The sequence below is a fragment of the Tympanuchus pallidicinctus genome, unplaced genomic scaffold (genome assembly GCF_026119805.1).
Source record: "Tympanuchus pallidicinctus isolate F22 unplaced genomic scaffold, pur_lepc_1.0 scaffold3, whole genome shotgun sequence".
Lineage (NCBI taxonomy): Eukaryota > Metazoa > Chordata > Aves > Galliformes > Phasianidae > Tympanuchus > Tympanuchus pallidicinctus.
This window is the reverse complement of record NW_026294747.1, coordinates 23,247,042-23,267,864: the sequence shown is the minus strand read 5'-3', so window position 1 is coordinate 23,267,864 and position 20,823 is coordinate 23,247,042. Positions and strand designations below refer to the sequence as shown.

The 20,823-nt window shown below is 51.5% G+C and overlaps 1 protein-coding gene across 2 annotated transcripts; it reads left to right on the top strand.

Moving 5' to 3' along the window:
* Positions 1 to 16,313: 16,313 nt before the first annotated feature.
* Positions 16,314 to 20,750, top strand: SLC35C1 (solute carrier family 35 member C1). 2 transcript variants are annotated; one of them, XM_052694019.1, is made up of 3 exons: positions 16,314 to 16,435; positions 16,521 to 17,050; positions 19,164 to 20,750. In XM_052694019.1, exons 2-3 carry the CDS (start codon positions 16,552 to 16,554, stop codon positions 19,721 to 19,723), a joined length of 1,059 nt encoding a protein of 352 aa, XP_052549979.1. In that variant the 5' UTR covers positions 16,314 to 16,435; positions 16,521 to 16,551; the 3' UTR covers positions 19,724 to 20,750. The 2 variants fall into 2 exon arrangements, with proteins under 2 accessions (XP_052549979.1, XP_052549980.1); XM_052694020.1 differs by lacking the exon at positions 16,314 to 16,435 and having other exon boundaries at positions 16,477 to 17,050.
* The last annotated feature ends 73 nt before the right edge of the window (positions 20,751 to 20,823 follow it).

The window sequence follows — 20,823 nt, the reverse complement described above, 5'->3', positions numbered from 1 at the left end:
AGGCTGCTGGGCTTGGGAGCGGGAATGCAGATGCTGAGCTCCCTGGCATCAGACAGCGGGGGAACAACCTGTTCTGTTCCTCTTCATGCTCCCGTAGCCTGGCATTAAGGGCAGATTCATTCATTTGGGGCCCTTTGTACAGAGCTGAAGTCTCTTGTAGGCACGTGTAGTGCAGCCTGGGAGCGGCTGCATTTGTTTGCACCATCCCAGCCCTGTGGCACTCGGTCCTCTGGGTGTGGAAGGGCTCAGCTGAAATCCTCTTTTGAAGCTGAAGTCCTGCGGGCAGATGCTCTGTCGTGCTCTCTCCCTCCTGCATGCATATTCATCCAGAGAAAGTGCTGCTCCCCCTAAGGTGAAACGCTGGATATTAATTTTCTGAAGTTCTCGATAAGCTATTGAAGATTAATTTTAGGGAAAGCCGGGGGATATGACGGATTGGAGCCTGAGCCTGCTTAAATATGCAATATTAAAAATTGACTGTTGTGTCTCCTTGTCATACACCCTGCCCCGGTGTCTGGGGCAATCCCACCACCTGTCTAAAGCCGGGGAAATGCTTGGTAAGCCCAGCGCCCAGCTGAGCGTGGATTTTAATAACGTGCGTTGCCATTATTGTTTTTAAAATTACTTTTATTAGTTCCTGCTTTGATTCTGCCACATGGGTTGGCAGCTGGGGCCATGAGCATCCTTCTACTGCATCTTCCTGGCAATGGCTCTGAGCTGCTCTCACTGCACAGTGCAGGAGCTCTGGGAGCAGAGAGCTGCGATGGGGCAACCTTCAAAGTTACCCCACGCTGCTGGAGATGTCCAGGCAGTGATGAACTGTTGTGGGAAATTCAGAGGTTGCAGAGCCACGTGCTGGCCCCAGGGAGCGGCTGCTTGAGCAGTGAGTGCGGGAGAGCAGCACACTTGAGCGAAGAGCTGTTATCTGCCAAAGGCCCAATCTTCCCTCATTTGCGCTCAGGCTGTAGTAGCACTTGTCCTAATGATTCATCCACACTTGTGGTTGTTGAGGGCTGGCAGTGAAGGATGCATGATTCTGCAGCTCCCGGGACCGGCCCCAGATCCATGGTGCTGGGTGACCACACCATCCTCAGCCTCCTCTATGGGGACGGGGATGGGCACAGCAAGAGGGGAAGGGGGCCAGCAGCATGCCTGGCTTCAATAGATGACCCAATGGATGACCCCCATGTGGACCCAAGACGTGGCTAAAAGCAAGTACTGAAGAAGAGAGATGGGCACAGGCAGTGTATCAGTACTGCCCTGTGGAGTGGGGCTCAGAACACGGTGTTTTTATGGTTGCACTGACAAGCACCCAGTGCTGTGCCCCTGCTGGGCACCAGCCTTGTGTTCACAGGCCTGGGACTGAGCATGATGCTGTCTTATCCCAGGGGAAGACCAAGAGAAGGGAAGAAGGCAATGGGAAGAGGTGAGGACAGTGGTTGGTTTCTTCCTGTGTTTTTTTTCTTTTCCTTCACCAAATGCAGTTTTATTTCTGTGTTAAAAATTTATGGAGCCCTTCATTTAATATTTATAAAGAAAGTGTCTTGGTGATAAATTGCTGAGGAGCACAACAGGGCAGCTGTGCTGTGGGTGGAGGAGGGATGGGCAGCGGTGGGGAGCTCCCTGTGTGCCCTTCACCCCAGGGCCAGAGGGCTGGAGAAGGTCCCATGATGGGGCACTGCTGCCTGTGGTGCCAACGTGGAAATGTGGCTGGAACAGAGAGCCGGGGGTTGGGTCTCAAGGTGACCCCAGAATCACTGAGAACTCTGTCAGGTCGATGCGATCGATCCTTGCATTGCTTTCTCCTCATCAGAGCAAGGAGCAAAACCTCTGAGCTTGTCCTTGTGCCGCTGTGACCCAGGGAGACAGGAGCTGCTCCCCGAGGATGGGGGCACACAGGGCCGGCCATGAGCTCTGTCCCAGCCTTGCACACCCATCCCTGCATCTTCCTGTTGCAGGCACAGCATGGCAATGGGAGCACTGGTGCAGACAAACCATCCTGAGCTCTTTGTGCTGGAGCCACATGGTCTCAGCTGCACTAAGCGGGCTAAATGACCTCCCCAGGGCATTTTGGGTTTGTTTGCTCCCTCGCTCTGGCTCCCTAACTGGTCCCAGGGCGGCAGGCAGGGCGCAGGCGAGATGGCCGAAGGCAATTCCGGCCCTCGGAAGAAAATAACTGGCGTATAACAGTGAAGGGAAATTGTGCAATTAGTGCAACAGGGCAATGTCAACAAGCTCTTAACGCCAGTTGTTATGGCAACACCAGGGAAAGTGATATCGGGGCTGGAAAAACAGAGGCTGGGAAATAGCGGCCGCAGCGGGTAGAATGGTGGGGGCTCAGCTCTGCCATCCCACAGCCCCAGCTTTGGGTGTGCAAGGGCTGGCAGCACTGTGAGCGGGGAGAGGTGCCGACAGGCCTTTCCACCAACAAGGTGATGGAAATCCTATCCCAGCAGCAAGCTCTGCCATCATGGGGCTCTCTGGTCTTTACAGGGCTCCAGGTGCTGCCGCAAACCGGTGAGAGCTGAATGCCTGCGTCTTCAAAGGGAGAGACATCCTAGTCCTGTAGAAAGAGCCAAGCGATGGGAGGATCAAAGCACCGTGGAGAATTGTGTTTTGCTTAAAACTGAGGTCTTATGACAGCTTTTGAGTGAATCTTAAGGAAATGTAAAGAGATCTCTCAGAAAGCAGTGCCACGAGCCTTGCAGCTAGTGCAATGAGGAAGAGCGGAGACCCCTGTGCCATAGTTGGAGCCATGGAGCATTGTTGCCCGTGTAATGATAGCTGAATGAGTTGTTCAGGTCACGTAGGACACAGGGTTTGAATGCAAGAGGTGCGTCTATACATGGTTCTGTGCTCAGCTTTGCCCCCCACACGCCTCTTGCCATGGGAATGCACACAGTGGGTTTGCTGGAGCTGTTGGTAGAGCAGAAACTGTAATGTGTCTGTAACGGAGCACAACTGAGATCACAGGGAGGAGGAAGCTCCCTTAAGGCCAACAAGTTACTGATGAGTGTGAGAGCTACCACCTGAAGCCCTCACCCGTAAGTGCAGTACAGAGTGTGCACCAGTTTCAGGCTATAGCATCCCTCTGGAGAGCCTCTAGCATCAGCTCTAGACAAAGGTGCCACAGGCTTCAGGGCTGTGATAAGTGTGGGCAGGATGGTGGCCCACAAGCAACATGGGGGTCAGGAGTTCCCCAGCAGAGTCCCCAGTCCCTGGCAGAGAAGGGAGGAAAACCATTTCCTGTGGAAATGAATACTTCCCCAGCAATTCCCATGTGCTCTTTCTCCCCATGCCTTGGCCATACCCAGCGCGCGCCACTGCTGTGCAGCATCCTTTGATTGCTGCAGGAAAGCCTTCCCCAACAGAGAATGTGTCTGATTTCTCTCTCTCCGTGGCAGCAGCTTTGGAGCTGTTGAGATCCCCAGAGACTGAGCAGCTTCAAACAGTCAGAGGAGAGGAGCCCCAGTCTCCTGAGACGCCTGAGTGCAGCACAACATCCGCTTTTTTGCGACGATGCTACCAAGATGTTTCTCTGTATTTCTTCCTTTGCAAATCAGGAGAATGGAGCTGCTTTCCTCCTACTGTTGTCAGTGGCTGTTGGAGAAGGTGTTTTCTTTTTGGCTCTTTAGTTGAGGAGTAGAGGAGGAGGAGTGGGAGAGAGGCAGCAGGAGGGAAATAGCAGAGAGGAGGGTGCAGGAACATGGCAGCTTGCCCACGGAGGGAATAGCAGAAGGTGATGAGGCTGTGGGATGCTGAGCGCCCAGCCCTGCTACCAGCAGGTGGGGCGGATGGAGCTGCCTGCCCCTTGGGAGCCCTGATGTCTTGGCCCTTTGTGCAGCACAGACCTGTGGCACCCAGGCATGCCTGCTTCCAGACTTTGGGAGCTGACCTTCCCTGCAGAGGCTCCCAAGGGAGTAGAAGCCGCCGTGACACAAAGCAGTCCATTCTCACTAACCCACAGGAGAGGGCTGGGCGAAACCTGGCAGTCGTTAATTCTGTTGGAAGGATGAGCTAATGAGAGGCACCTTGTAAGCTTCCCTCCCAGCTCCTGCTTGCTTGGTGCATATTAATCTTCCCCACCACATGTGCCAGCAGCATCCCCGGCAGCTGAGCGCACTGCTGCGTGTTTGCTTTATGGGCCATTGTTCCCGTGTCCCAGACCTTTGCTTGACTCACTATAGTTCTTCCCAGTGAATTTGTTCCAAACTGGATGATTTAGTGGCACGCAGAGGCCTGGGATGGGACGGGAAGGCCATGCACGGTGATGGAGTCCCTACTCACACTGCTGCAGGGAGCAGGGAGGACAGGGTGCTTGCTGCAGGCACAGCTGATCCTGACTCCCCCTGGCACCTGGTGACACGGTGCGGGATCCCTCCTCCTGGTGAGGGGCTCTGGGGCAGGGGTTGGTTGGTTTGATGGCAATTCTGCTGCGATAGGTCCATGCTAGCATGCAGAAATGTAATTAATTCTGTGCAGTGGCCAGGGAATAAAGGGGAGTTTGAGTGTGGAGGCTGTAAAACCCTCCTGGGTGAGCACATCCATCTCATCTTGAGCTTTGTAAGCAGTCCCAGTTGCATGCCTCCTAAAATTACTCCCATGGAGCCACAAATTCCCGCACGCCGGCTGTAAGGCTGCTGACAAGAGGCTCGCTTTTCTTAGTTAGGCTGAGAAATAGCTTACAGCACCCTCAGGATGTATTGACCTCAGGCTGTAAAACACTGACCTGCAGCTTGGAAAGGAGAGGAATGGGGGGGCAAGGCAGCAAATCCCACATGGATGCACCGCACACCAAAGGTGTGGAGCAGTGGCCACCACATCCCCATTTGGCTCAGCACACAGTGGGATCCTCATGCATGTAACCTACAACATGGCTTTCCGTTTGTCTTCTTACCAACATGATTGATGTCTCTTTACAGGAGCATTTGGGAAGGCTTGGTGCCAGGGAGGGCTGACCCTGGGCACAGAAGGGAGCATGGTTTGATGCTGTCAGACTCCAGCCTCCTTTGGGGCTGAGTGTGGGAGGGCTCTGCTTTTCCTTGAGCTCAGGTTTCTGCCGGTGCCCAAGCCCCAGAAACAGGATGTAACTAAATAATGCTGCTAGTTGAATGTGCTTTAGGGCTGTATTTCTCTTAGAAATTAACTCTTTTGATTCAAAACACCAACTCAAGGCACGGATTTACTGTAGGATATTAAAGCCATGCGCGTATCAATGCTCACACAATGCATGCTTGTTGCTCAGAAGCTAATGCTAGGCTAGCAGCTCAGGAGGCATCTGAGACCTGAAATGAAATACTAAATAGATTTTGGCAGCAGTAATGGGCTCTCTAAGTGCAGAGAAAATGCTGTCAGGGATGAGCTCGGTCAAAAGTGAGAAGCTGCAAACCCAAAGCACAGAAAAGCTCGTTGCCGCTCTCGTCCTAGCGGTGACATCTGAGAGACTGAGGTCTGTTGTTCTGAAAATCCTCCAGGATGCAGAGCCAGACGTTGAGCCCAACTCATCTGCTGTGCTGAACGCTGCCCTTAATGAACGGTGTGGCTTTTGGAGAGCAGTGCCTGTAAGAGAGCCTTTTGTCCTGTATCTAGGACAGGTGAGGCAGGCCAATGGAATGCAGCGCGGATCCTGAGTTTATACATGTTTCCGTTAATCACCATCCAAATTAAAGCTTATTCAACTGATGAGTTTCTAAAAAAAAAAGAAAAAAATAATTAATCAGCTAGTGAATAAATGCAGTATTAATCCTTTCAACGCTAAGTGAAAAAGAAGAATAATCAGAAGGAGCAGTAATTGCACCGTAGCTGGAAGGAGCAGGTTTACCTTTGGCAGAAGCAGGCAGAGCCGTGCTGGAGCTGCGGAGGACACGGGGGGGGGTGATGAGAGGTGCCTGGGGCAGGGGTACCCCAAGATCCCCCATGGCACAGCACAGTGATGGGCAGAGTTGTGCCGGGCTGCCAGCTGCCAGCGGCTGCGTGTTGCTAAGCAGGGGGAAGTTCTAACGCCTTGATTAATGCCCTGACTCCGGGTGAGTAATTAGAATTAATGTGGGATATCAAATCAGGAAATCAGGCATTATTAGGAGGAATTAGTGATTTATTTTCATTTTACGCCTGGCTCACCCCAATTCCCCAACACAGACAGGGGATTTGGCAGGAGACAAAGCTCCTTACTTACAGCAGGGAGTGGTGATGGGAAGGGGGGAGGCAGAAAGAGCGTGATGCTGGGCCCCCTCCTGCAGGATTAATGGCAGAAACAGTGTGCCAGGTCTTCTGGAGGTCTATCTGCATCTGTGCAACAGGTGACAGCAGCACAGGAGGGAAAGGTGCAAGTCTGACTCATGGCATCCCAGTGACCCCACACCAGTAACTTAGTTGGGAGGAGGAAGCCCAAGTGGAGGCACGTGAGAAAAGTCAGGAGAAATGTCCCAGAGAAGAAGGATGAACTTCAGGTGACAGTGCCTTAAGGAGCAACCCCAAACAACAACTGGATCCATCTGCAAATTCATCTTCTCAGGCAGGGGTTTTGAACAGTTTTTTCCATTCTTCCCTTCTTCCGAAGTTTAAAATGTCATTGGTATGGTTCTTAGTACTTCCTATACCATCTCCATGGTATGTTACACTGCCTTTGATGTATCTCACGTGCAGAGCACATCCCAGAGATTGGGGAGGGGGGAGTGGGGAGCTGCAGGAGCAGTGCACAATGTGCACAAAGGCTGTCTCTCAAGAAGTTATCCACTGAGAAAGGTAAGCAACCTGTTTCTAATTATTTTTAATATAGAAGCAGGATGGAGATAGATATAGATATAGATATAGATATAGATATAGATATAGATATAGATATAGATATAGATATAGATATAGATATAGATATAGATATAGATATAGATATAGATATAGATGTGCCAACTCCCCTGCAATGAACAGGGACACCTACAGCTAGATCAGAGTGCTCAGAGTCCCATCCAGCCTGACCTTGAGCGTCCCCAGAGATGGGGCACCCACCTCAGCTCTGAGCAACATGCTCGAGTGCCTTACCATACTTAAAGGCAGAGCTGGGTGACATGGTCCTGCTGTGTCATATACAAATGGGATGTTGCTGGGTCCTGCTGGCTGGGAATGAGGGTGGCGAGTGCTGGAGGCCTGGGGACATCCCAGCCTCTGCCAAATCCCATTGGATATGCAACCAGCATGTTCGAGGAGGCACAAGCAGAGCTGAGTGCTATAATGCATCCTGCTGCAAAGCATCACAAGTTTGCATGTAGATTCTCATCAGAATGAGGAGGTATTCGTTTAGTTAGCACCTTTGTAACACAGGCTTGGCTGGAAGAGGTATGCATGGCAGGTGGCTGAGCACGCATCTGGGTTCCAGGGACACAACCTTAGGAATCAGTTCACCACAGTATCTTCATTGCGCCTGCAGGAGTGGCCACAAAATGCTCTCTGATGTGGCACTGAGCGGCTCTCAACTTTGGTAGGAGTTTTGGCTGCATAGCATGGAGCCCTGGAGATGAGTCTTGAACAAAACAGGGTGGCCACATCCTCCCAGTCAGCTGTGGGTACTGCATTCCAGAGCTGCAGGGTAGGAGCAGCCAGGTCACCTTGCCCTAGGGCTGTGGGCAATGAGGCAAAGCACTGCCTGCGGGCTTGGTGGTGGGTGGAGAGGTACTAAATAGGACACAGGCCTGTTGTTATCTTGCTTATTGTCATCACTGAGGAGTTAGCTGAGTGCTGAGCAGCTAAGCAGTTAGCAGGGTTCACACTGTACTCTCCCCAAGTCCAAATCCAAGTCCAAGAGCAGGTCTCAATGGTCTCACCCATTTGTCTTGGGTTTCTTTCCAAAATGCAGTTCAGATATAATGTCATCAGCACCCATGTCATCTCACTGGCTTCAGTGGTGCATAAACTGAATGTGTGGTCCAAGCTAGTGGCACTGGTGATAAGAAAGACGCAGGGGCAGAGGGCTTTTTATGGATTCCCAGAAGACACAGAAAGTCCCAAAGAATTTGGCAAAGCATGTGGCAAGTCAGATCTCGCTTCCTAACTGAGCATTTCTGCAGGGGGCCAGGATCAGCAGCAGCTCCCTTGGGCCATGGGTAGGTGGCCATGGGTGGAGGTACCACAGGGCAGCAAGCAGCTCCGGCACCGGTACCTTCTGCTACCTTGCAGACTGAGGCGGGCCCTGCTGCAGTAGATTGATGGGTGTCTGGTGAAAACATCCTGCTGATAGCCCGAGAACAAAACGCAAACAGGGAGCAATGACAGCTGCTCCTGTAGCTTTTCTATCATCGCTGCCGATAGCGGCACGGCGCCTGCAGCTCTGCGATTGATGCGTCCCCAGGGATGCCGGGAGCGTGGATGCCACAATCAGGGAGGATAAAAGAATCGCTGCCGGGACCCGGAGGAGGCTTCGGATCCTTATCAGGAACAAGAAGGACATCAATCTGGTGCCAGCATGAGGCTGACAGATGCAGCCCATGTGCTCTGCAGCAGCATGGGCATGGCACATGCTGCTGCCCTGTCCTTGTCCCCTCTCTGTCCCAGCCACCCAGTGCTGGGCAGCAGCTAGAAGAAAGGGCAAAGAGGCAAGGTTTTTGTGTGAAGTTTCCTGGTTGTGTGGTACCACTCCTGATGAGTGGTAGATAAATCACAAGGCTTATAATGCAGTTATGAGCTCTGATTTTTACAGCAGAAGAGGCGTTTTGTTTGCCTTGGTGCATACGCATATGTGCCCAAGCACATGCACCTCCACAGGGGAAACTATTCCAATTGAGTTAAGCATGGCAAGGCCTTGCTACAGTGTGTGTCCAGCACTAATGCCAGGTAAAGAGTGCTAATTAGTTTAGAAGCAAAGCCCAGCAGCAGTTTTCAACTGAGTCTTGAAGAAACTGCATTGTGACCATTTAAACCTCCACTGCTGCTGCCCTCTGGAGAGCACTAGCAATTTTTCTCTCTCCCTTGGAATAATGTTTGTCTCTGTGACTTTGTCTTGCATCCATCCTTCATCTGATGGAGGGCTACTCCAGCACTTGAGCAGGCGAGGAGGTGCTTGGGATCCAGAACACACAGCTCACCCACTTGTAGCCCAAACATGGTAGGGAAGAAAGTGGGGGAGATGGCAGCATGTCTCCTAATACTTTGGGGCCTCACAGAGGGTGGATTTTACAATTATCATAGGATCATAGAATGGACTAAGTTGGAAGGGACCTGAAAGATCATCCAGCCCCAACCCTCTGCACTGGGCAGCTGCCACCCACCAACCTGGTCTTGAACACTTCTGGGGATAAGGCACCCACAGCTCTCGGGGCAGCCTGTGCCAGTGCCTCACCCTCTCGCCTATTAAGGCTGCTGTCTCCCTAGGGTGTGGACTGCTCCCACTGGCAGGGAGGTGCCTATTAAGGATGTGAGCAGGGCAGCTGAAGGTGCCTTCCGTGCCTGCTCCCAGCTTCTGTTCACCAGCTGCAACTCCTGGCAGGAGATCTCCATCTGAAAGTGGGCCGAAAGCCATGGGCAGGTAATTGCTAAAACAAGCAGGGCTGCGTTAATTGAGACAACTACAGCCAGCAATGTGCTCCCAGTTAAGTCCTGGCTCTGCTGCAGCCGCTGTGCATCCCTGTGTCCCCTCTGTGCCATGCCTTGCTGTATGGGCACAAGGCAGTGTCACGTCTCACAGGGACATGGGAACAACCTGGTGCTAGGAGAGGATGGGCTGGGCTGCAGGCTCACCCTGCTGCACCCCGTGGCGAGGAGCAGGGTGGGGTGGGATGTGGCTGTTATGGCAACGGCAGCTCTGGAGATGAAGGGAAGGGGAAAGGCATGCTTTAACACATGTTTCCATGGCAACAACCATCTTCAAAGACCAGGATAAAAGAATACTTTTTTTTTTTTTTTTTAATAGGGGAGGTTTCCATGGAAGGAGCGCCTCTGTGGGTGTCTGGCAGGTGATCCAGGGGCCTTGGACCCCCTGACAGGGGACGGGACTTGGCCCTGCAGGGCAGTCAGAGGGCTGTGTAGTTCAGGGGCTGCAGGATGCCACCTTCTTCCCCTGAATACTCTATCTCGCTCCAATTTATAGGAGGGAGAGGAGGTTCTTTTAATATAACATACCTGGCGTGAGATTGAGAAACAACGGTTCAAATGTTGATCCAACCAGTTTATTATAAATCCTAATCAGGGAGACAGGGAAGGGAAGGAGGGCAATAGAAAAAATAGGAAAGAAGCAAGAATTGCTTAAAGCGGGGAGAGTCACCACCAGGATCCAGCAGAGGTCCCGTTGCACGGCGTTTTGAGTGTTGAAGGTCCGAGGTAAAAGCAGCAGGGGGGAAGAGCAGCAGCATGGCCAGCCTTGGGCAGCAAGCAGGTAGCAGGAAGAAGTCGCAGAGCCAATCTGGGAGGAAGCAGCAGGACTCGGGTAGCAGGTCCAGGAGAGTCTGTCAGCATGCAGGAGTTCCGTAGTGACTCTGATGGCAGACACCTTTGTTCTTCTTCAGCATCGTGGTAGAGTGTAGAGCAAGTCCAGGAGGGAGGGAGGCAGGTCGTGAAGCTTCTCATGTCAGAAACCTCTTCTTCATGAGGAATCTGTTGCCAGAAAACCTCTCCTCATGGTGGTCGATCCCTCTTTTATTCTCCCTTTTCCTGCCTACATGACATCCCTGGGTGCTTGAGCAAGAGTCATGTGAGTACCCCCTGAGATGGCCATCTTCCTTGAGATAAGCCCACACTAAAGACCACTTCACGGCCTTTAAGCTGCGGGTTTATCTCTCTCTCATTGCCTCTGGCCTTGTCCATCTGTGTCCCTCAGACAAAGGATTTCTCAACCCCTGCCCAGCACTTGTTCAGAATTGTCCATCTGTGTCCCCAGCAAGCTTTGAGACAATGATGTAAAAGAATAATTTCTTACACCACCCTGTGACTCAAAGGTTGCTTTAAAACGGGACACAGATTTTCCGTGATGGTGAGAAAAAGATAGCAAGCACAAGGGTAAAGGAGGGAAGGGGGCAGGGAATCAAATGTTTCATACAATCATTACAGAAGATTTTTCAGGCTTGGCCCTGATGTGCTTGTCCCCATCAGTAGAGGAGGTTTCAAACTACATAGATGATACAACACATTGTATAAAACATGGAACCATACAAGAAACAAACATAAGAGTTGCAACAGCAAGCAATATCAACATGCCACAGATATACTCCTCTTGTTCTCTGGGTCTGTGCTCAGTACACCACAGCCTGCAACCTGCGCATTGGAGGGCACACTTTTGGCCACAACCACTGCCCTCATGTTGCAGCATTGCAGCATAACTGCTGGGAGATGAACTGGAAAGGACAATTGGAAAGGCAGAGTGTGTTTGGGGAACCTGGGAGAAGTGCATGACCAAAGCAGCACAGGCTGAAGCACTGCAAGTGCTTGGGGCATGTGGAGGTTTTTTTCTCTGGATGTGAGGCAGCAGGGCAGTCCCATAGGTGCATCAGAGTGATGATGCTGCATGTTTCAGGTGATGCCTTCCCTGCATCCCAGGCAGGGAGTGAGCTGGGGACAAGACTCAGAGCCTTCAGTGGGATGTTGGCAGGATGCAGCCTGCTCCATGCACTGCTCACTTCCCATAACCTGCAGTCAACAACCACAGCAAGATCACAGCGTTGCTTTGGTTCAGCAAGGGTGTTCAGCAGCTGCAGGACTGTCCTCTGTCCCTCAGCTCTTGCTGGGGCAGATTGCTGAGCAGTGTGAGCTCCTCGCTCATTTCCATCCACTGCCTCCAAAGCACCCCCAACTAGCGTTGGCAGCGTGGTCTCTATGCTAACCATAACAGCCAAGGCCCCAAGTGTTCCCTGGCAAGCTTGACCTAAATTCAGCAACAGGGTTTGCTCTGCAGCTTGCACTGCAGTGGTCGGGAGAGTCTGCAGAGGCTGTGGGGAAAAACAAACCTTAAAAAGGAGAAGCTTGGATTGAATCAAATCTGGATCACATCACCGCTTTCTCTTCTACGTTTCTTTAATTGGAAGAATGAGAAGTTCAAAATTGGTTTATTGTTCCCAGCTCCATCTTTTTCAGTTTCTGACATAGCAGGGGTTGCTATCTCAATCAGCCGGGTTGGCTGCGTGGGGAAATTCTGGCTGCTGTGATTTCTGCAAGTTGGGAAAGGACTGGACAATATTTTGTTAGGTTTCACAGTTAAAGCTCATCATCTTCAGAAGGTATTCACTGGTATGATTTGGGCTATTGCAGTGCAACTCGGTACACAAAAAAAGTGGCTTCAGCAAGTTCCTGTCTTGGGGAACAAGAAAAGAGCCATGGCTCAATGACAACAAGCTAAACAGGTCTGCATGTTTTGCGCCTTTAACTACCCTAACCTCCAGAGGACTCAGCAATGATATGCTTAATCCTGGGTGTTTGGCCAGCTCTTAACTTTGTTAGGCAGCTCCCTGGAGGGAGAACAAAGCTGCTCACATATGCACAGGTCTGAGCCGCTGGCGGTGCTCCAGAAAACACTCCTCTCTGCTGCTGAAGAAGGATGCTCTGTGAGGCTGTGCTTGTGCTGATTCAGTCATGTCCCCAGGAGGGATTAATGCTCAGCAGAGCTGACCTGGCACAGGAAAGGAAAGGGAATTGCTGCTCTTCCATGGAGAGAGCCAGGGGGGCTGCTGGCTTTAGGTGTGGCAGGAGGAAAGCTGAGAGCTACTGGCGTGGCCCTATGCTCTGGGCAAGCTGGGTGCTCTGGCAGCCTCCTGGGCTGGCATCACATGGCTCCGGTCTGAAAAGCTGACCTCATCCCAAATGCAGACAATGAAGGCAAAGCAAAGAGAAAGCAGAGTCACCCTTCAGTTTCCCTATCTGACCTAGCCATAAAAACTCAATTTGAAGGCGGCATTAGGGAAGTAAGATATCGTTTATCAGGAGCGACAGATCCAATCTATAAATTAGCATGCCCAGCTGGGAGTCAGGAGGCAGAGATATCTATCAATTCTCCCTGGCAGGTGGACACAGGCACACAGATTTGGTCAACTCCCACAGCAGCACTGGTCTCCAGCAGGTCTGAGGACCCAGAAGTACTCCGAGGGCAGCACCAGTGACAGGGAGATGACAGAGAAGAGCCCTGCATACAGGCACTGCTCCTGGCCCTCTGCTCTTCTGCACTCCACTGTGACACAGTGGTAAGAGGCCCCCAGCAGAGCAGGGTTGCTTCTCAATCCCAAGACATAAGATATTTTTAAATGCTCCATCAAAGCATTCAGTATACGATGAGTTGCAAAACTGCAGTGGCCCATCAGGGAGAAGCTGGCTATTTTAAGATCTACATCTATACAGCTCGCCTCCACCTTCTGAAAATAGAGGTTAAACCGTAGAAATAACATCTGTAAGACCTACACAGACATAACCAAAGATGCATACAAACTGCTGCCTCTGTGATTTGGGGTTTTAGGGCTGCTCATCTCCCTGCCCCAGTGACTTTTGGTGATAATTGGTAAGATTGTATGGGGAGAGCTTCCAGAAGAGGAACAACACCAAAACAATGGGGTTTAGGGGATGCCACCAAGAAGACTGGTAGAGGTTCCCATAAATAAAACCCCAAGAAGACTGTTAGAGGTTCCCATAAATAAAATCCCATGAAGACAGCAGGTACCGCCAGCCTTTATAAGGCTATAAAACACCTCCAGCTGCCACGAGGGCTGGAAGGGAAGGGTGAGGAATCTCATTTTCCAGGATTTAAAGCAGGTGAGAGAGTTATCAATGTGTGTTTCTAATAGCAATTAACGCTGCCATTCAGAAGCACTTAAGCTCTAGCTAGTGAAGGCTCCAACCGTGTGCCAGCACTGCCCTCTAGTGTCACTCGTACCGCTTGGCTCCGGCAGAGCCCCAAAACGCAGCTCCTGGTGCCTCGTCCCAGCGGTCGTTGCTACCTTATCGGCTGGGCTGTATGTTATCAGCTGGAATGCTTCCTTATAAGTAGGTCACGTAACTGAAGCGGGAAGAGGAGAGTTTTCGGGGGCAGTAACACCTGTCTTGTTGTAACGTAGTGTACAGCAGAGTGTGAAGATTGTCTTGTGCGCACAGGGAAGTCAATCACTGCTGCTATAGCATAATAAATTTACTCTCTAAGGAAGTTAAATACACTTAACTTCTGAAAACCTAAGTTGAAGTATAACTGCGGCCTCCCGTGAGCGCCAGCTTGTGGAATCCTCAGTAAACAACAGGTAACAGGAACCACAGGGTGAAATCTTGAAGTAGGCAGGCAGCTGTAGGCATGGAAAACGTGCCTTATTCAGAGGGAGATACCCAGCCTTTAGAGTCCCACTGAATTCCGCACCCCTGGGCACAGTTTTAAGTATGGTGGATGTCTTATGTTTGGGAGCCTGGCCCACACAGCCGCCACTGTGGCCCCAGCTCTTGTAACCAATTTATTAGCACCTTCCTCTGCCATCTTAGAAGCACCTCTGCCCTGAAGCATGGGCAGGCAGGCAGATCTCTGGCACAGCAACGCTGCCAGACAGCTTTCCACCCAGGCAAGCCTCTATTCAAAGCACTTGTCAAAAGCATTGCCATGCTGCAGATGAGCTCTGCCTGCGGAGATTGACCAGCTCAGCTATCACAGAACAGCGTGATTATTGGACAATAAATCACTTTTATTTTGGAAAACACTGTCAGCACTGGGGAGTTATACTGTCAGAGCTGAGATAGCTGTTCTGGTCAATTTTCCCATGCGGACGTGCCATACATGCACTATAAGTCTGGAGAATCATCTCCTGAGAGAAGCAATGAACACTTTATTGATTGGGATATTTCAAACTCGTGTGGGACAAAGCAATCTTCCCCATGCTGAAAAAACAGACAGCATGTGACTGAGGGCTGGGGCTTCTTTTTTCCATTTCTAATTTCTGTGCTTAGTTTGGAGAAGACAGCTTGAGCAAAATGCAAAGGAAAAAAGATCTCTATCTGGCCCTAGCACTGTCAAACTTGCTTCATCATTGGTAGGAAAGGTATCTTTTAAATTCAAGATATGTGCAGTACTGAAACTACGTGCATGTGTAAGAGAGCAGAGCTGCTGGGAGGGCAGTTAACACCACAGACCTTGCCTTGGAAATCACTAGGAATTGTGCTTTCTGTGGGTAGCAGCCCCAGGTCATCCAACACAAGGTCCTCTAGCAGTGCCTGCTGAACTGAGAGGTCAGTACAGAGCAGTGTTTGACACTGAGCTCAGGCTGCCTCCCATTGCTGCATGCATTCCGCCATTACATTCAGCAGCTTGATTGCTCAGCAATATGAATTGGCAACATGATGGACGGTTTGGTATTGAACTGGCTCCTTTGTTACAAAGCACTGTTTAGAGAATATGGGACATGTTGGCAGGGGGGCACAGGCAAACGGGAGCTTTATGCCTGGTGCAGTGACCCGGAGCTGTGGGACAGTCCCTTCAGCCTACACCCACCCCTCGGAAGCAGTGCGTTCCTGCATGCTTGCATTGCAGCAGTGGGTGCAGAGTTCAGCGCCACCCACAAGCCAGTCACGCAGCACTGAACAGCACCAGCAGTGACTTTTTTATACTTAGATGTACACGTTGGCAAGGCAGGAAGAGCAATAAAGCCGTCAGCACTTCCCTGTGCTGCCTTTATGAGCTGCATGTGGATGTCACTGTGCTTATTTCACTCAGGTCGTACCGGGGAGGTTTTATTTACCTCCACACAATGAGAACTTTATGTCTGCAAGTAAGACTGGCACGGGAGGGATGCTGACAGGAGACAGCATGGCCGGTGTTATTCCTGGCACTGCTATCTGCAGCTCCTTAGTGCCTGGAGGCCTGCGTCCCAGCTGGCTGCCAGCCCTGGGAGCCTGAACAGACCACACTAGGGAGAGGAGTTGCCTAAGAGGCGGGGAGGGGAATGGGTACATAAGGCCTTTATTTCCCACAGTAGAACATGTAGGCCAAGAAGCCTACAGATGTTACGAGCCATGAAATAAGTAATCTGTGCCTGAATAATCCCCCAATAAAGGAGAAGAGCTGCCCTCGTGTGATGTGGCACCCCTTGAGCAGAACCGGGGCAGGAAAGGCAGGCGGGAGGAAACTACCCCCAACAAAGCACCGGGAAGTCTACAAAAAGCGAGCGGAGCACAGAAACTGCCGTGCTGCGGACTTAAAAAAAGCACAATCCGGCTGAGCACCGGCACAGGCTGCCCAGGGAGGCCGCGGCTCCACCCCGCGGAGATGCCCGGCGCCGGCCGTCCCGCTCCGTCCGGCCGGAGGGGGTTGGACGGACGGACTCGCGGCTCGCTGCCAGACCGCCGCCACTCCCCCGCCGGGCGCTCCCGCCATGGCGGCACGGCCTACAGGCCGGGGAGGCGGTGAGCGGCGCCCGCGGGGCGTGAATAAAGCGCGGCGGGCGGGGCCGCGGCGCTCCGGGAAGCGCGGGGCCGGCGGCGGCGGAGGCGGCGGTCGGAGCGGCGGGTGAGCGGGGCCGGCGGCGGGAGGAGGCGGGAGGCGGCGCGGGGCCGGGCGGGCCGGGCTGACGGCCTGCGGCCGCCATGAGCAGATCGCAGCTGACGCGGACCGGGATCTTGCGGATGGCGCTGGGCGGTGCTGCCGACCCGCTGCTGCCGGCGGAGGACGGCGGGGGCCGGCGGGCGCCTTTCGTGCTGCGAGCTCTGCGCATCGCCTTGGTGGTCAGCCTCTACTGGTTCGTCTCCATCACCATGGTGTTCCTCAACAAGTACCTGCTGGACAGCCCCTCGCTGCGCCTCGACGCCCCGCTCTTCGTCACCTTCTTCCAGTGCGCCGTGACGGCCGCCCTGTGCCTCGGCCTCAGCCTGGGGGCCGCCTGCGGGCCCTGCGCCGCGCTGCCCGCCCTGCGCCTCGACCCCAAGGTGTCCCGCAGCGTCCTGCCCCTCTCCGTCGTCTTCATCGGCATGGTCACCTCCAACAACCTCTGCCTCAAGCACGTCGGCGTGGCCTTCTACAACGTGGGGCGCTCGCTCACCACCGTCTTCAACGTGCTGCTCTCCTATCTGCTCCTCAAGCAGACCACCTCCCTCTATGCCCTCCTGGCCTGTGGCATCATCATCGGTGAGTGGGAACGGGCCCGCATCTGCCCCAAAACCTCAGAGAGCCCAAGGAGATGCTCCTGAGGCCAGGCAGGTGGTCAGAGGGGGACCCGGTTAATGGGACTGTGGTGTCTCCTTCTGGGCTGCAGCACGTCAATGTGCCACTGTACCCAGTGGAGTTAACACCTACTGAAAGGTCCTTAGTTGTTCTCTTGATGCTTCAGGCCTTGTATCTGCAGACAGCAGAACGGTAAGTTCCCACTTCCCTGCCGAGGGCTTCCTACCTGCTTTTTACAAGCGTTGCTTAGCTCTTGGTAGGCAGAGCACTGCTAAGTAAACTGCATTGGCAGCTTCCTCAAGGTGGGTGGTGATCCTGTGGGATGGTTAGGTTTGGTAGTGCTTTTCTGGCTGAAGGCTTAGAGCTAGAAGCTGAACCCAAACTCTGAACCAAACAGAAGCAGGCTGCCTCTTGGGAAGTCATCCCCACATATGCATCTGCTTCTGGATGAGATGGGGTAACTATAGGGCTCTTTCCTTGCCCTGCCCTAGGCAGTCTGCCTCACGTGTCTGTAGCACTAGGTAACTTGTTAGGAAATTACTCTTTTCCTTGACTTGCTGTCACTTTAAGCCCTAATGACTATCTATTTTTTAATGAAGCTTCATTGCCTTCGCTTAGTACCATTTCTTTTCTGCAAAGGCCACAGGAAAAACTACTTGTTTTCTCCCTATTTTCAAGTGAATGTTAGTTATTGACTTTGAAAACAATGTCAGTATTTATTTAAACTGCCAGCACTGTTGAGACCATACAATACAGAATGCCAATTCAGATAGGATTAGTTAGTAAAATCAAGCATAAAGCACCACCAGAAAATCTGGTTGTGTGGTAAGAACGTAGGGCAGGGCATTGAGGAATTGCTTGCAAGTCTACTGTTCCAAAGTTCAGCAAAGACAAAAGCTGCCTTCCACTTGGGGCCATTCAACATCAGGGATGGTGAGATATTGACTTCCATCCAGTTCCTGATGACCATGTGTTCATGCTGATGCTTAGGCAAGCAGATGGATTTCAACAAGACAAAATAAGCTCTCCAGAAGAGGTGAACAGGGGAACACTGTGGCTGAACAGCTGTTGGCTTTTCCCCCCAAGTGAATGCAAGCACTTGGCTCCACCTGGTCCAACATTCAGATGTTCTCCACATCTGTGGTGCTTGCCAGCCCTTCCAGGTTACTTTAAGGCTCAATCTCCCAGCTCCTCCTTCTGCAGTAGGTGCATTGCCTGTATGCCTGCCAGCATAGCCAGGCATCCTCTGTGCCCTGACACAGAGTTCTTCCTGTCTTCTTCCTATGCATTGAACTTGGGCTTAGTTTAAAGCATGTCTAGCTTTGCAGGGAGCTTCCCACATGGCTCACAGTATGAAGCAGCTAATGCAAAGGCACTGCAGTACTTTGTCAATAGGTGATCTCCGTGTTTATATTCTGTTGATAAGAAGGATAGGGAGAAGTCTCTTTTTGCCCTGGAGCCTGTATCTCCTATTTCAGAGATGGCTAAAGAGTGAGCATCAAAGTTTAATGCAGTGAAGACCTCCTTCTGCCTTACAATCTCTTTTTGATCAAGTTCTTTAGTGTTACACCCATATGTAATTCTTTCCATCTTTCCATAACCTATCTTTCTGTTATTGCTAACAGTGCAGCAAATCCTAGGTGGGCTGTGAGGCTTTTTTTCTAATTTTTTTAAACTTTTAGGATAAGAGGAATGTGTCACTACGTGTCCAGATTGCTGTCTTTTTAATTAAGATCTTTTAGTCTCCTTCTGAAAGTGACCTATATACAAAGAATAGCTTTAGCTTTTGTTCTCAGCTTTTTGGAGCAATAGTTTCTGAGCTTTTGCTGCCTTCTCAGTGTGGAATCAGTCCTCTGAGACCAACGGATAGCACAATTAATTACCTGCACTCCTAAAATAAATCTTCCCAGGACAGTAATCACGACGCTTTGTGGGTTAACATAATAGAAAGGGGAAGCCTTCAAGCCTGTCTCTGCTTGTGGCTGTGGTTTTCAAGTATAAGGTAGATGATGAATTGCTGACTGTATGTTTTGAGTCCTCTGGCAGTTCAGATGATACCTGATTTCTTTGATTGCAGGTGGCTTCTGGCTGGGTGTTGACCAGGAAGGAGCAGAGGGCACTCTATCATGGACAGGTATAATCTTTGGGATCTTAGCAAGCCTGTGTGTCTCGCTCAATGCCATCTACACCAAGAAAGTGCTGCCTGTAGTGGATGGTAGCATCTGGCACCTGACCTTCTACAACAACATGAATGCTTGTGTCCTGTTCCTCCCACTCTTGATGATCACAGGCGAGTTCCACACCCTCTACCACTTCGACAAGCTGGGGAGCCTCAGCTTTTGGGGTATGATGACCCTGGGGGGAGTGTTTGGCTTTGCCATTGGGTATGTGACTGGACTGCAGATCAAGTTTACCAGCCCACTCACCCACAACGTCTCTGGGACAGCCAAGGCCTGCGCCCAAACAGTTCTGGCCGTTGTCTACTTTGAAGAGACCAAGAGTTTATTGTGGTGGACCAGTAACTTGATGGTTCTGGGGGGTTCCTTTGCCTACACGTGGGTGAAAGGGCTGGAGATGAGAAAAGCACAAGAGGATCCTAATCTCAAAAGCAGTGAAAAAAATGAGACTGGTGTGTAGGAAGGTCCAGCCTGCACCTCTGTTTCTGCACCTAGGGAGTTAACTTTCAGTACTCCTTCCTGGGGAGAAGAGCAAGGAACAGGAAGAAAATTCACCTGCAGTGAATGGGGAGCTGTGTCAGGAATGAGAGCCAAAGACCTAACTGAATTATGTTTTATCCACAGGATTTCCCCATCTCAGAGGCAGGGTGAGAGCATGTGTTCTTGAGAATTATCAGGTTGGGCATTTTTGTGGTCATTTTGTAAAATGGATATTGCTGTTGACCTAGTCTGAGTAATTTTTGTCTCTGGGGGGATTTGGGGGCATGGGCATATAGTGGACAAAGAATGGGGAGGGAGCTTTGTGTAGCTAGGAGTCTAGAATGAATTAAGGGACTGAAGTTACAAAATCCTGAAGCTCCATGTGTAGGAGGACCGGGTAGCCAAGCTTTGGAGATAGTCTCCTGTGAACTGTTCTGCTGCGTGTGCGCACAAACACACACACACAAAGCAAATGGCAGTAGCAGTTCTTGTTGCCTAGTTCAATGCCAAGGACTGGAAATTCCCTCCCTTCTGGTTCTCTACAAGCTGAAGGACACAGCAGTGCCTCTCAATCCCCTTTCCCAAAGTCAGTATCTCATCCCGCAGAGGTCTATCCTGCCTGTTTCTCATAAATGGTTTCTTACTTGGGGAATTATGTTCAGAAGCAGGGATGAAACTTCTTATTCCCTCCATGTCTTTTCCTGAGAGGGAAAGCGTTGTTCTCTGAAGTGACCGGCCTTATATCAGTCCTCTGAGACAGAATGATAGCACGGTGAGTTATCTTTGCTACTCTTGTAGAGGAGCAAGGGTGGCATCTGCCTTTCTCAGTGATGAGATGGAGAGCTGTCCACTGTGCTTCCTTGAAAAGGATGTGCACCGCGCCATCTTTGGTGTTAGCGTTTCGGTTATCCCCTTATTCCCTCCGGCGAACCCTTCGCTAAAAATAACTTTGGAATGTCGCGTTTTGTAATCCCTAAATCCAGCCCAATAAAATCCGGGTCGCTCTCTGCGTCCGTTCGTTTTGGCGTGTGGGAGGGGCGGGCGAGGGGGCGGCTTTCACCCGGCGCGGCCGTAAGGGGG

Bases quoted from the DNA above. Each gene is read 5' to 3' on its own strand.
- SLC35C1 (XM_052694020.1), top strand. From the start codon at position 16,513: ATGAGCAGATCGCAGCTGACGCGGACCGGGATCTTGCGGATGGCGCTG. The intron at 17,051-19,163 runs GTGAGTGGGAAC...CTTTGATTGCAG, and splicing joins GGCCTGTGGCATCATCATCG to GTGGCTTCTGGCTGGGTGTT.